The sequence below is a fragment of the Coturnix japonica genome, chromosome 4 (assembly GCF_001577835.2).
Source record: "Coturnix japonica isolate 7356 chromosome 4, Coturnix japonica 2.1, whole genome shotgun sequence".
NCBI lineage: Eukaryota > Metazoa > Chordata > Aves > Galliformes > Phasianidae > Coturnix > Coturnix japonica.
Window position 1 is genome coordinate 53,676,018 of NC_029519.1, and position 15,205 is coordinate 53,691,222.

At 42.1% G+C, this 15,205-nt stretch overlaps 1 protein-coding gene across 4 annotated transcripts in view; it reads left to right on the forward strand.

The window, feature by feature from the left end:
• Positions 1 to 11,235: 11,235 nt before the first annotated feature.
• Positions 11,236 to 15,205, forward strand: part of RAP1GDS1 (Rap1 GTPase-GDP dissociation stimulator 1) — an 81,094-nt gene continuing 77,124 nt past the window's right edge. For 2 of the 4 annotated variants that reach the window (XM_032444550.1, XM_032444552.1), the window contains exon 1: positions 11,858 to 11,909. In XM_032444550.1, coding sequence (XP_032300441.1) covers positions 11,873 to 11,909 — 37 coding nt within the window. In that variant the 5' untranslated portion in view covers positions 11,858 to 11,872. Of the gene's footprint in view, positions 11,499 to 11,857; positions 11,910 to 15,205 lie in introns of those variants that run through there. The other 2 variants (XM_015862105.2, XM_015862106.2) reach the window with 2 other exon arrangements.

Sequence of the window (15,205 nt, forward strand, 5' to 3'; positions counted from 1 at the left end):
AGGGTGTGGCAACTGTGAGCAGAGGAAAATGTTACGGGGAGACTGTGAGGTGAGACAGGACAAAAAATGATGGCTGGAAACGGAGGTGATGACAGACTTGATGAGCTGAAGTTTAATTTTTAAATGTATTGGGCATTTTATACTGAAATTATAATATCTACACTATTGGTTCCCTCTTCTAACATTCAAAAAATAATCACTATGCAGTTGTAAAGTATCATAAATGCCAACATGGTGTTTGAGGTTTTTTTGGCTTTTGTGGGTGTATTTTTTTCCCCTGAAGACCAACTACACAGCTTTAATGAACCTCAGGATGCATTTTCAAATCCAGCTGCAGTATAGGATTAAAATTTTTATTTTGTTCTTATTCAAATTCTTCCCCATAAAAGCATACCTTCTGTGCAAATGAGAGTTAATCTCACCAAGTTTATAATACAAAACACCATGAAAGCAAACAAAGAGTGGATCAACTCTGTTCTGAGGCACAACATACCTATTGGAATTACCTCCTTTGCTTTAACTGGAATTGTATCATTTTGCTGACATTACAAGAATGAAGAGCATGGCTAATTATCTTCTGGGTTTTTGGGACATTACTATAAAAAATACAGTAAAATCAAAATTCAGTATCTGTAAACCTGGAAGAGATTAGAACTGTTCATTCTCCTTCCACACAAAGTAATTCTGAGTCAGTAGAAATGCATGGAAAGTTACTGTGGGTTACAAAGACTCGATGAAGGGGTTACTTGAGCTCATTTTCAATATAGAAAAAGACCATTTTTCACATCACTAGCCAATTAAGTGAGTTCAATCAAAGCTCTCATATCCTGGGGCAATGCAAATTCACACAGAATAAAAAATAGCATTCACTCTTGGAAATCCAAAGTAAGAGATCAAAGGCAAACACATAACAATACCACAATGCAAATGAGTTTTTGCCTGGGAAATAAAAAGCTTTGCAAAAAATGTCCACAACAGCAGAATTCCTAGAGCTCCAAGTTTTGTATACGTAATTAGCAGGGCTTGACTCATCATCATTTTGATAGCAGAAGCCCAGACCCTAGAAAGATATCTGTGCTATTGGAAAGGCAATACTATCTCCCCAAATTTTGAAGGTTATACATTACGTTTTACATATACATTTTGTGTATGTATGTGTTTATTCAATTCCTGTTAAATGTTACACTGGAAATGTAGAAATGTTTGTTTGTTCACTTTGAAATGATTATACCCTCTCCACCCTGAATATCACAACATTTCCATTAAATTAAGGAACTTCAGGTACAGGAGAATTTTTCAGTCTGAGAATAAGTAACTTAACGCCAACATCTCTAAGGAAAAACAGTGTAATTTCACCTTATTTTAGACCCTCTTTCTTACAAGTATATATATATGCTATATATATATATACACATACAAGTATATATACAAGTATATACATATGACCTGTCTTAATAATGCTTCTAAGTTAGTAAAGAAAAATAGGATGAGAAACTGGATCAAGTACTGTACTGAAACTCATGAGGTATAAACTGCAGTTGCTGAAGACTCCAGTTATTTCTGTTTCACAGAATCACAGAATGGCTTGGGTTGGAAGGGATCTCAGTGATCATTAAGTTTCAATCCCCCTACCACAGGCAGGGCTGCCAGCCTCTAGATCAAGTACTAGATCAGACTGCCCAGGGCCCCATCCAACCTTGTCTTGATCACCTGCAGGTATGGGGCATCCACAACCTCTCTGGGCAGTCTGTTCCAGCACCTCACCACACTCTTGGTAAAGAACTTCCCCCTAACATCAAATCTACATTTCCCCTCCTTTAGTTTAAAACCATTACCCTTTGTCCTGTCACTACCTATGTAGAAAGTTGATTTTCCTCATGTTTAAAAAGTCTTGTTAAATACTGGAAAGCCACAATGACGTCTCCACACAGCTTTCTCTTTTCCAAGCTGAAGTTGCTTCAGCCTGTTTCTTCCCACCTGTAAAGTTACCCAGGACCTTAAATTTTCAAGGTTTAAAATCTGTCAGAGTAATATGCTGTCAAGCACTGATCATTAACTTTCTCCTTCTGAACAGCCCACTCACTAGCCAGCACTTGCTCTCACTTCCAGATATTTTATGTAGATTATCCTTTTGTAATGCTGAATTTTGATAGCATCAGATCCCACAGGCATCTGTGCATAAGCCCATACGGCGTGAATGAGGCTCAGCTTAGACTTTGGTGTGCATTGATGTTGTCAGAAGGCACAGCTGCTGTGATTAAGGCACTTCTCTCTGTTGTGCATATATTCCAGTGGGACAAGCAGAGGTTGCCTGCGGTTAGATAGGCACAAAAGAAGAGGTTTCCCTGCAAAATACATAGCCCTACAGAATCACTCCAGAGAAGGTGAACCAAGAAAAACACAGCACACAGGGAACAGTACAGGAAAAAAAAAGAAAAAAAGAAAAAAAAAAAAAAGAAAGAAAAAAGAAATAAAAGAAATTGTCTCTGCATAATGATGTAGGCATAGCTCTCTAATGGTGTCGATTTTATGCAAGCCTTTTGCATTGGAGGAGTTGCCAGATTTTTCAGTCCTACATTTCTGCACAATTTGCAGGTTTAAGGCATACGGACTCACACATATCTCTTAATACTTTAAGAGATTTATACTTCCAAGTTTGCTATTTTCATAAAATTAGCATGAGTACACAGGTGTACCCATAGGCCCAGCTCCAGCTAATCCCCAAACTATTCTTGGCACACCACCAAGCTGCAGCAACTATAGTGAATAGCAAGAGCAAAGCAAAGATAGCCTTATCTCTCTGGCAAGAACTCTAAGAGCTCCACGAGAAACTCATTATCACTAATGCAAACCCAATAAGGGAGGGAAATGTGCATTCGCTAAGCAGCACTCTCATTGGGACATCCATTCAGAATAACATCCACAGGAGCTTAGAAAACTCAGTAAAGATCCTTGCAGTGCAAAGCAAACAGGAAAGAAAATGGCTATTTTAAACCATCCTGGTTCATGATTTTTTCAGTTATTTTTTTCTCCTGCTAATTTCCCCTTAGGGTTTGTCTGTTCGTTTATTAATTTGGTTTGTGAAGATAAAACCTATGTGGGGACTGCTGAAAATGCCAGAGAACTTTCTCAACCAATTTTAAATTACACTTGCAGATTTAAAACTTGGGAAATTTCTGGCTTCATTCACAAAGAAAAAAGATGAAGTTCTGCCTAAACTCAAAAAACCAACCAAACAAACATACAGCATCAAAATTCAGCAGTACAAAGGACACTCTTTACAATCCTCTTATTAAACATCTTCATGATTTTTGCCATCAGCAAACACAATATGTGCAGCTGTGGCAGACCTTGCAGTGCGGAGGCCAGGACTTCTAAGCTGAGAGTTACAAAGGCCTCAGCTCAAGGTGAGCTGAAGACAGTCAGTTTTGTTTCACTTTCCAAGGTCTGTGTAACTAAGAATACTAAGAATGACATGGGTATCTAAAGGGATGTCTCTGAATGCAGGCAAATACTGAACAAGAGACATTTCTGTGCCCTGTGTCGATGGACTAGATTGTCTCCTACAGACTGCCAGTTCTATGCAGCTGCAGCCCTCTTTGCCATGCCAAAAACTATTCAGATTTCACTAAGTCAGAACTGCAACCCCCGACTCCTGCCTTCCTGACTTTCCCTCGAGGGAAATCACTTCATAGAATGACTTCCACTTCCTGAAGATCAGGTTATACCATAATTTCCATCATCGCAATTACCAGCCCATTTGCAGTACTGTGGAGGAGGTTTTCAGACATGGCATATACTTGCAAGGACTTACAGTTAATCATGGCACATAACATACTATTTTAACAGCGGTATGAGGACAAAGTATGCTAACACACATACGCAGCATTAAAATATGGCAAGTTCTAGTCAGTCTGTACTATCCTCACAGACATATCAAGTTATTTTCTTAGTGATCCCAGACTAAGCAACTCCCCTTCTCTTCCATGATCACCACAAATTCTGATGCCTTGTGTAGTTCTGCCCACTGTATTGAAATTGTAGTCTTTCTAAAAGAAGACTTGTGGAAGAAAGGTAAGTCTGACCCACTTCACAACTTTTGATCTATCCTCCTACAGTAGGAAGATTAATGTCCCTTCTGTTGGAAACAGAAATGTTGTTTAGGAAGCAGAAACCCACATAAACACTTTGAGACATCTGTCCTTCTATGAATGCAAATTACAAGAAATCTTATGGATCAAACACCTCGATTTAGGTTAGCAAATATGCATGTGCATGTACACACAGATACACACAGACTTTGCAGCTACACATCTGCCATTAATCACCTTCACAGCGTAAGCTGCTTTTCCACTCTGACCTCCTGAGTGTTATGGTAGAAAGAAATACAAGGGAAAGAAATTGCAAGAGAGATCAGATCACAACTCAATATCAATCTGAAAATTCAGTTTTCTTCTCAGGTATTTCAGACCTGCCCAACTGCATGCTTTTGGCTGCCAAAATCACAGCTGTTGTTGCAGTCTAAGGTTCTTGCAGTATATCAAACACAGTATGAGTTTTGAGGACTTGCATGGGAAAAGTGACAGATCAAAAGAAGGCTTCCTATCACTGAGACATACTTGCAGCTGCCTGGTTGCAATATAGGCACTACTTCTGACAGCCAAGACAATGGAATGAAGCTAACAACTGCTGCTGTGAAATGCAGCCAGAGAAATGCAGGTTGCAAGAGCTTAAGGAGATAACCATCAATATATATATATTTTATATGTATATGTGCACATACACAGACACTCATTTATAGGTACACAGTTGCAGCAAAATGGTGCATTCAGCAGGAATTAGAGAACTGCAATATATTTGGGGAAATGCCAAATTCTGTAATCATGAAAATTAAATTCAAAGGATTTTGTCCTTGATAATCATGGTTATTGATTGCAAATACAGAAAGGCAACTCTTTTTTCAGTTCATTCTTGATTTGTAAATCTGTTATATTACAGAAATATATATGCATATAGACATACATGTTTAAATACATTTAATATGTATATGTCTCTCTATATATGCAGTCACAACTAAGTAAAGATATAGATTTGCTTTAATTTAGTGAAACTTCCATTTCTGAAATTCGGTGAAACCTATAGCCAGTTTTACAATTAAGGAATTGAAAAACTCACAGGGTTATGCATGTCTACACATGAATAAATTTCTGCTACCTTTGGATATAACCTGAGTTCCTTTACTGAGGAATGAAAATTAAATAAATCACAGAACACGTTTCACCTACTTGAAAAGTTTGATTGGCTTTAAAGGGACACATTCCAGGCAGCTTCCTTCTCCAGCTTAATGTCAGACCAGCACATTCAGGGCAATAACGTGGCAAGACACAGTTTTGGAACTGGATGTTCCTCTAATTACTTTCTGTATTATCCAGATTCATCTGGCTAATGCATTACTTAGGTGTTAACTTCAGTCAGAATGAGTTCAGCTACCTGAGTATGGCAAAATCATCTCTCAGTAGCAATGAAGTAAATGGAGTCAAAACAGACTGAGTTTAAAAGTACGCATAAATCCATTGGGTTGCAATATTAGGAGAATAGTGAAAGATTGGGGGTGGGGAGGAAGAAAAAATAATCAGGAAAAGGAAAAGGGCTGTTCTGTATGCATCCCAAATATACTGTTTGATTTCTGAGAGCTTACTAATACTGAAGCATAGCAGTATTGAATCTGGCAATGTGAAAAGAAAAAAACAAAACAGAACAAAACAGTGAGCTACAGGAAAGTCGGTCTTTTTTTCTTTTATATATATATAATGTATAATATATATATATATATATTGTGATTTTATTTTACTTAAACACATGCAATAAGCAACAGATCAATTCTTACCTATCCATTGATTAAATGCTGTCCTCATGCAAAGACAATCACAAATCACAGCACAAAGTATGAAAGGTAGGACTTAGAGCAGATATTTTTAGTTAGAATCCCCTAAAAAGTCCTTTTACTTATACTGTAGTCTCTTGTTCTGTGCATCTTTCTAACAACTCAGCACTGGCTTTACTGAGTTCCTTCATTCCCAACAAATATTGCTTAGGTGGGATTCAAAGGACCTCTGCTTATGCAGACAGAATCTGTTGTTACAAATTAGAAATTGCTTATGCGGCCTAGTTTTATTTGCAACAAAGTAGAGAGATAAAAGCGCAGAAGCAAATAGAAAATACTTGTCCCACTAAAACAGTAATGCTATTTACAAAGTAACAAATTATAACATGTAACTATTGAATGCTTCATAGTAGTCAAATAGAAAACACTGTAACAAATTCTGCCACGGATCTGCACCCTTCATTGGGCTAGGTTAGGAAATGTTACGAGTAACAAAAGACAAACTGAAGATTAATTAACTAATTAACAACTAAAAACAAATAGCAGTGCTATTGCTTTGTGCACTTAACTCTGGCCTTTATCCTAGAACACAAATGTATGTTGGTACTTATTCAGGGATAGGTATATCAATCTAAAAAATGTTTTGTTTGTTTGTTTGTTTTGGGGTATTTTTTCCCCAGTTCATTTCATATTCCTATGACCTGACCAGGAAAATAACTAAAATCAGCTGATGATAGTCACGAGGAATATGCTTACAGAAGAGATAGAGATCTCCATGGACAAAACCTGTTCGTATTTTAGCCTCTCATTTTATGGCATTTAAGTTGTCTGAAGAGAGTGGAGCACCTGCCTCCCTACTTGAAGGGATATAAGGATCACAGGATCACACACAGATCACAGAATTGAAGGCATTGGAAGGAATCTCTTGACCAAAGCTAGTTCATCCTTTTCTTCTTTCTTCCACCAGCCCTCTCAGGATAACGTCAGAAGGAGTGACAGGGTCATCAGTGTAACACAGGCTGCTATTCTTAACCTAGATGCTTCATGGATCAGCCTGACTTTACTCTCCTGACTGCTAAAGAGATTTGGTCAAATACAGCTGCATTCCATCACTGAGGAATGGAAACCACCACCAAGTTGCCATACTACCACACCAACAGGCAGCTAAATACCACGTGGCTCAGCCACTCCCCCAGCTCAGAACAGGGGGAGAAAATATGATGAAGAAAGCAGATGGTTTGAGATAGAGACAGGGACACTGCTCACCGATTACCACCACAGGTAAGACAGACTCAGATTAGGAGAGATTAATGTAATCTATTATCTGTTGCTAACAGACTTGGATAGTGAGTACTAAAAGTAAACTAAAACCTCCTTCCCCCCATCCTCTTCTTCTTCATCTTACTGAGACACTCAGAGGAATGAGGAATGGAGGACAGCCTGCTCCACTATGGGCCTCTCCTGGGCTGTAGGGAAACTGCTCACAGAGGCCATCCCCGGAGCCCTCTGCTACCTAAACCTCATCATGTAAACCCATTGCACATACCCAAGACAGCTACATGGCTGGACATTGGTTAGGTGTGATTTACAGAGAGAATCCAGCTAGTGAAGTGAAAGACGAATATATCCAAGGCCCCTACCAACCTATTCTGGGAGTAAGGACTTTCCCAAGCCCAGATTCTGTGACTAGGTCAACTGATTTGATTTTAGACTTAAAAATTTTCTTGGAATAAGTTTATCATTTAGTTGCTTTCCTATCTCCTGGCTGCAGAAAAGCCACAAAAGAGAAAAATTAAAACAGCAAGCTAACAAAATAATTCAAGTGGCAAGCTATGTTTGATGGGAAGGAGGAAAACACTCCTTGTGTAGGAAACCTCCTGCAGCTCTGTAAAGTAAAACTATCTTACTGCTACTTTCTTCATGTGTTATAAATATACCAACTATCAGTGAGCCTTATTACTTTCCCCAGCAATTGGAAAGAAAGAGGGAGGCATTATTCATTCAGAAAGACACAGATTTTCAGGCCAGAAAGGGTTTCTGCAATATTTGAGCTAGGCCAGCAGTGTATGCACTCTCTCATACAACACATGCAGTATTTTCCTTCAGCTGAAGTAAAGCTTTACTTTTTGAATAATTGCTGTGTGTGAAAACGAACAAACAGATAAACGTGATGTTCTCAGCTTTCACTTTTCCAGGTCATTCTGATTTAAATTGCACTTACAGCTATGAAACCGTACCTTATGTCAAGGTTGGTGTTTTCTAATTTCAGCTTCCAGCACTTGCCAGTAAGACTTTATCATAAATACTTACAGACCGGATATGGGAACATGAAAGAGTTATCACAGGACAAGGTCACATATTAGCTTCTGTATTAACAACTGTTCTTACCCCATGGAAAATATGAGACAACTTGCTCTCAGGGACAGCAAATAGCTAGCAAGTATTGAGTCACCCTTGTGAACACTCTTTCCCTGACCATACTTTGTCATCATCTCCCTATTCACATATTACAGGAAGATCTCAAGAAATGGCTTGTCCCGATTTCCAAGAGTGAGTTCACAGACAGTACTGCGATATCTCCACCTCTATTTCTACAAGAACTTAAATTTCTCACAGTGCCAGGACTCAGTGTTGCTTGTACCCCTTGTAGGAAGCAAGGGGTAAAGCACTGCCCACACTCCTCTCTTTGTCCTCCTTTTCCCATGGAACAATTCATGATAGCCTATTCCTGTCAGATGATCCAAATTCTACTCAGTTATGGAAATATCAACCATATCATATTTCCCCATGTATTTGAGCATCCCATCATCTTCTTGTCAATCATGCAGGTTTCTAACATTAGTACAGAGGCAATTAGAAAATATTCCTTACATGCACCTTTGCTCCAAATTAAATTAGATAATGCGTGTGAGAAGGTTTTCAAGGAGATGCTCTGTCAGGGGTGAGGAGATGTGCTGAGAATGTGAATCTGATGCAAGATGTGAAACCGAGAATTCATGAAGTAGTAAGCACTGGAAAGTCACTTTGACCCAATTTTCTTGCAGAACATCAGTTATAGTCAGTACTTGGGAGCACAGAGACAACACTAGTTAACTGCTTTGTAATTTCTGCAGTCTACATCACAATTTTCACAGCTGTGTTACAACTGCAGAAATAAGCAGCGATCTCATCAGCTGAAATCTACAGAATGTGCTTGTGTAGCTTTCTTCCTCATTTCTTCTGCAAATGTCACATTGCTTCTGGTTCCCAGCTTTTCCTCAAAAACTTGTTTTTTTAATTATTTTTTTTCCTGGATGAATACATCAAGGATATCACCATTTCATTGTTTTTAATGAGATATTCTCACAGGCATCAGTGCATTGTACTACACAGCTGCTTATTAAAAAAAATACACTGCACTGATTTAGCATATTGTCATTTACAGCTATAGTACCTAAAAAGCCTGATGGCATAAAGGTTTCCTGTGTACACTCTTGGAGATGGAAATTTCTCTCCTAAAGTCTCCTCACCCTATTGCAATGTACTGCATATAACCATACATACAGGTCATACAAAAAGAAAGGCTGTTTTGTCTTGGGTTTTACTTACTTATTTTTCACAACAGTACCATTGTTCTGTTGTAAACTTGTATCTAACTGAGAACCCAAAAAGAAAAAAAAAAAAGAAAAAATCAAGTCCTCAACTCCTTCAGAGCTTTCTTTCTCTCCTACAATTAATATTCAGTCCAAGCAGTCAAAAGGTCTCTCAAGTTTTGGGCAGTTCTTTTGGATCTACTAAAACCAGCAATAATCAAAATTCCATGGTACCAGGTCTCTTACTGGCAGTTTCCCAAATGCAGAACCCTTTGGAAGTCACTGTTACAAAAATCCTCTCTCAGAGTAGGTAACACTGTTGCCTTTCCAGGCCTTGCAAAGGTTTCCTGAAACCCACACATTTTGGAGAATGCTCTGTTCTACTCCAGGTACCCAAATGAGTGATAAGATGGAATAGCATGTGGGAAAATATCCTCCATGATCCCCTAGAGATGGACCAGTGACAACAGAATATCTCTGCCTTTTTCCCCAGAAAAGAGAAGGATACATTTGTGGGACAGTTATAAAACCAAAGGAACAGGATTTGCCAACAGAAGGAAATAAGGAGGCAAATATGTAAGAGACAAAGTTCAGGTTTGATTTTAAAATAGTTGAAGGCAGAATAAAGCAGCAACTTCTCACCACTTAGATTCATCCAAAAACGGCAGTATTTTATTAGGGATTGAATTAGGCAAACTCTGCAGGCAAAGCACAAACGTGTTGTTTTGAATGAATTTTCTGCAGTCTCAATGCAATGAAGCCTTTCAGTTGTATAACCATAGTAAAAACACAGTCATTTTCAACATCAGCTGACCATAAGCTACATATCTTCAGGATCAAGTTCTACAGCAAGGGACAGTGGCTAACACCACAGAAGTCAACTGCAAAATCCTGCTGATGTCAGAATGAAAGACGTGGTGAATCGCACGGCTACAGCAGTATAAATGGACAAACCTCAGAGCATCCCTCTTGTGCTGCACAGAAGGGACAGCAAATGATTCTTTGCTTGTCATGCCCCACTGCCCCTTATGCAGAACAGCTCCCGAGCCCTTTTCCAGCGAGGACCCCCCGGAAGCTGCCGACTGCCACTCGTGCAAACCGAGGCTGACTCAGCTGCAGCTCCTTTTATCCCCTCGCTCATCCTTGCTGTGTCCGCTGCCCATGTCTATGGAGCAACAAGACTCTATGACTCTTTCGTCCTACTCTGCCTAACCGCACCGTGGCATTTACTCGAGTTAAACTGTGAATAAGGAAAGATTTGAAGAAAGCGAAGACGCTCAGGGCGTTAACGCATTGTTAACACAAAGGCTCCCAATGAAAGCTAAGACTGTAAAAGTAAGCGTTCCCGATTGCTTGCTGCGTTACAAAGAGTGAACATCCCAGGGCACAGAGGAAGGGGGAATGCAGAGATTCATTTTCTTGTTAAAAATGTCCTCCGCACACAACTACCGGGGCAGAAGCCTTTCGCTTTCGGCCGCACGGTTTCCAGCATCGCTACAACAAAACGTACGGCTTAAGGCAACCGCTCTTTGCCCGGCAGCTCCCTCCCTTCTTCCGCCGATCTGTGCTCACAGGGTCCATCTCACACCGCTCGCCCCCTGACTCAGCCCTCCCTTCGGACAAAGGGCCGCCAGACAGAGCCCGAGGAGCTCGCCGACAGCCCCCCATCCTCCAAGCCACCACCCCTAAGCCCCGCTAACAAAGGCGGCGCGGGACCGCCGCAACCCCCGCCGGCACCGCCCTCGGTTCCCTCCTTCTCCGCCCCTCCCGCGGCCGGGCCGGTCCCGCACCGCCTCCTCCGTGCCCGCCCGCCCCTCCCCGGCGGCGGCAGCGGCACGGCAGGGTGCCGCCGGGCGGGCGGGGTGTCTCCCAGGCGGCCTTGCCCGGATGTGCTACCCTGACTCATAGCCGCGCCGCACGCAGCCACCGCGCCGCTGCCGCGCTCTCCCCGCTCCGTTCCGCGCACGGCTCTCCCGAGCCTCCCCGAGAGGCGGCGGCTCCGGGAGGAGGGGAAGGAGGAGGAGGCCGCGGCGCCACCATGGGTGAGTCCCCGCTGCGCAGCCCTCGCTGCCGCCCCTCTGCCCCCAGAGGCCGCCGCCCGAGCTCGGTGCAACTTCCCCGCCGGCTGCGGGGCTCGGAACGCGCGGCCCCCGCGGCGCAAAGTTTGCGCTGCGCCCCGATCCGCGCAGGCCGGGCCGCCCCGATCCGCACGCGGAGGGCGAGGGGAGAGGGCGGCTCGGGGCACGGAGTTACGTAAGGCGGCCCCGGGACCTCGCCGACCGCTGCTGGCGTGACGGAGGCCGTCGGGGTAGCGCGCTGGGAAGGTTGCGCCGCGGTCCTTGTCCGCTGTTGGAGAAAGACGTGAGGATCTTCGTGTTGCTCCGGCTGTGAGGCAGAGCGTTACTTGTGCCTCTGAATGCAGCCATGTTACTTCTGCCTTTTTGTGTTTGTAGGTTGGTTTTTTTCCCCCCCCGTTTCTTAATGTTGTAAATTAAGTAGTTTCGCACCGATCGCCACTTGGATGGAGCTTCCAGCGAACCCCGCGTGAACCCAGGGAGCGCAGCGTTCCATTGCCTTTACAGAGCGCTCGTTGGGTTTCTCCTCGCTTCCCCTCCCCTCCTCCTCTTTACACAGTACGGCGCCCAGCAGCCACCGTCAGTTTCCCCGCACAGCTGGCTGCAGTGTGGACGCTGAGGCAGGGATGGCCCTGCCGGTCCGCGTTTCACTGCGCTCTGGGTCGTGGATGCCCGGGGCTAGGAGCCGTGTGTGCTTTGCAGGCAGGGCAGGGTGCTGGCTGTGCCTGACTTTGGCTCAGGGCTTTGACATCAGCACTTCCTGCAGCCTCAGGTGCTGCACTGTTTAGTTTCTTTTTGCAGATCACGCACATCTTTCCCTTTCAACTAGAAGTTTCCATGGGAAGAAGCGCTTGCAGTGCCTCAGTTTTCGTGGCCATGGAATGGGATAGATACTTGTTTGCTTCCTTTAAAGAGATGGAGAACTTCTGGAGAACCTTGGCAGATGGAAGCTGCTGTGGTCAGGTGTGAAGGAGAGCTGTCAGGCTTGCTCAGAATAAGGAACAACTCTAACAGTGTAGCAAAGGCCTCTTTTTTTTTGCATCGAGACACAAGGATTTAGTAAGAATATATTTCCTGTCTCTGTTCACAAATTCTGGCTGCTAATCTGAGTGTTCTGGTCAGAATACAGATGTGACCAACTATTTTGGCTCCCAAAAAACCTTCACAGAGTTCGCTAAAACCTCCTCAGAAAAGCTGATACAGAATCAGTGCAGTGCTCTGTTTCAGATGAGACTACATCTCAGCTGCAGACAAGTTTGAAAACAGCTTGAGGATCTGCTCCAGCCTGCTCTATAAGTAAGAGTCGTTCAAATGTTCTCAGGGAGACTGAATTTTTCTCTAGAATCTGTCATCGCCTGCCCATAACTGACCAGAGGTTGCTTGTGAAAATACAGGGGAAACCTTTGTTTCCCCACTCCTGTGCATTCTGGAACCTGACTCCTTTGCTTTTAAGAATCCAAGCAAACTACAGCCTCTGCAGCAGCTCTTGTTGCTCCAAAGACTGAAATCAGTTTCACCTTGGCTAGCAGCTAACTGTGCCTTCTGCTGCTGAAGATCTATGTTCAAGCTCATACAATCAATGCAATAACTTCCCCCATTCTGCTTATAGCATTCTTTTGGGTACTGCGTCGCATTACAGCTGCAAATCCCTAGAATTAAAGTCAGGATGAATATTTGCAGTATTTAATTTGTTCTTCCTATGGCTTGCACTACATCCCATAAATCATGGTCAACAAACAGGCGTTTGTAGCAAGAATGCAGTAATGCCTTGCAGTTAAATGTATGCTTTATTCTGTGTTCGAAAAGGCAGGCTTAGTATTAGCTGATCTGTATACTGGTGATATAAAATGGAAAACCAAGTAAGTATATTTTAATTCCAGTCATAAGATTTCTGCCACTAAAAATATTTGTGTATATATAGATCTGCATTATCTTTGCTGTGTAGAAATCTCTCTGTTGCCACTTCAGCCCCAAGTGTGTATTCCTCTCGTGGCAGTCATTTCCTCCTAGAGGACTGTGGCTTCCTCTCATTAATATCAGTTCTTCCCAAAATTGTCACTTTTTTTGCTTGTGCTTATGTAGTTTTTGAAGTCACATACATGGAATGGTGCAGTTTCAACACCATTCATCTCTTGGCTTTGTGAAACAAGCTGCTGAAGTGCTCCTGGTAGCAAAATACTGAGTACTTGAGGCTTACGTGTGCTGTGCTTCTATTCTTACAAGAACAATTATAGGTTTTTACTTTTCAGTTGCTGACTGTGCCTCAGTTTCCTGCTGAACAGCCCCTTTCTCTGGTCAGTTTTCATCTTTTAACCTCCAAAACCACAACCAGCATGTTCTGTCATGAACTTCTTGTGGCCAGGCAGGTTTTACTGTTTTCAGGCAGTAGTCATTCTACAAATGAGAATCCATACGATATATCAGTATTATGCATTGACCACTCAACACTTATGCACTGGCCCAAAAGGTGTAGAAACATCATTCGTGAGAGCTTATATACCGAACAGAAATACAGATTACACACAAAATTATTTTTATGGTATGTATCAGTTGCAGGCTGAAATATAGATGTTATGATCAGTAGAAGTGTTTCCAAGCACCAGTTGTGTTAGCAAGAAATGGAAGGGGGCCTCTGTTCTAATGAAGTTTAACATGTACCTGTGTGCTTAACTGGGCAATGAAAGCAACCTGCCAGTTTCACAAGGAGGTCAGGGAACTTCTTGCAATACCTAACACTAATATCATAGTGACGAGATGCAGGAGATACACAGGCTATAATGTAAATGGCTGTTGTGCATTTAGTTACAGCTGTCAGAACAAAGGCTTATGTTGCCCCTCTCCTCCCAGGGCACTGTATTTTCTCTCCTAGTTTCCACACAGAAGTACCACAATTGTCAAGCTTTGTGGCCAGCCTGGTGGCTGTGAGCTCCAGATCAGAATGTCAGAAGCCACTACCTGTGTTCATGATATTAGCTCCCTCAGTAAAGGTGTCAGAAGGGAGTGAATGTTCAGGCGTGGCTGTGTGCAGTACCACTTTTGGGTAGATGGGAATAAGCCTGTGTGGTTTTTGTGAGTAATCAATAGCCTTACATAGGAGAGGAATGAAAAAGTCCTCCTTGAAAAGAATTCTGCTAGTTTTCTTTCAAGAGATGCAAGTCAACTTCATAGATCACTTGTAAAAGTGATACAGTTATTGCACAAAAAGATAATTTTTAATTACTCTAAAGGTTTTGCAAGAACAGTGGGACTTTGTATAACACTAGCATATTAGTTCTACCCAGCAGCAATTTAAGCCAGTGTGAGATGTATTAGTGTTTTCCAAAGACAAAACTGCATTTGGCAAAAACCTTGTCTTGAAAACACGAAGGCAGAAGAAACTGATTTTAGGCTATAGCTCTGTTTCTTCCTCAAACAATGTTCCTTATATTGTGCCTCTGGGGCAGCCAGAGAGGTTAGCTTAGTTCTGACTGCTCTATCTTAACAAATACTTTTCCTATTTTCAGGCCATTGTTGGTGGTCTTTTGTTATTACATAAGATGAAAACCAATCAATTTTGTCTCCTGCTTTAGGTTAAAGGCTTCATTCAAAAATATGTTTCCTAAGAACAGAATATGCCGTGGTAGCTTCAGAAATCTGTAAGGAACATTTGGCTGTGTAGTCAAAATAAAAGTGGG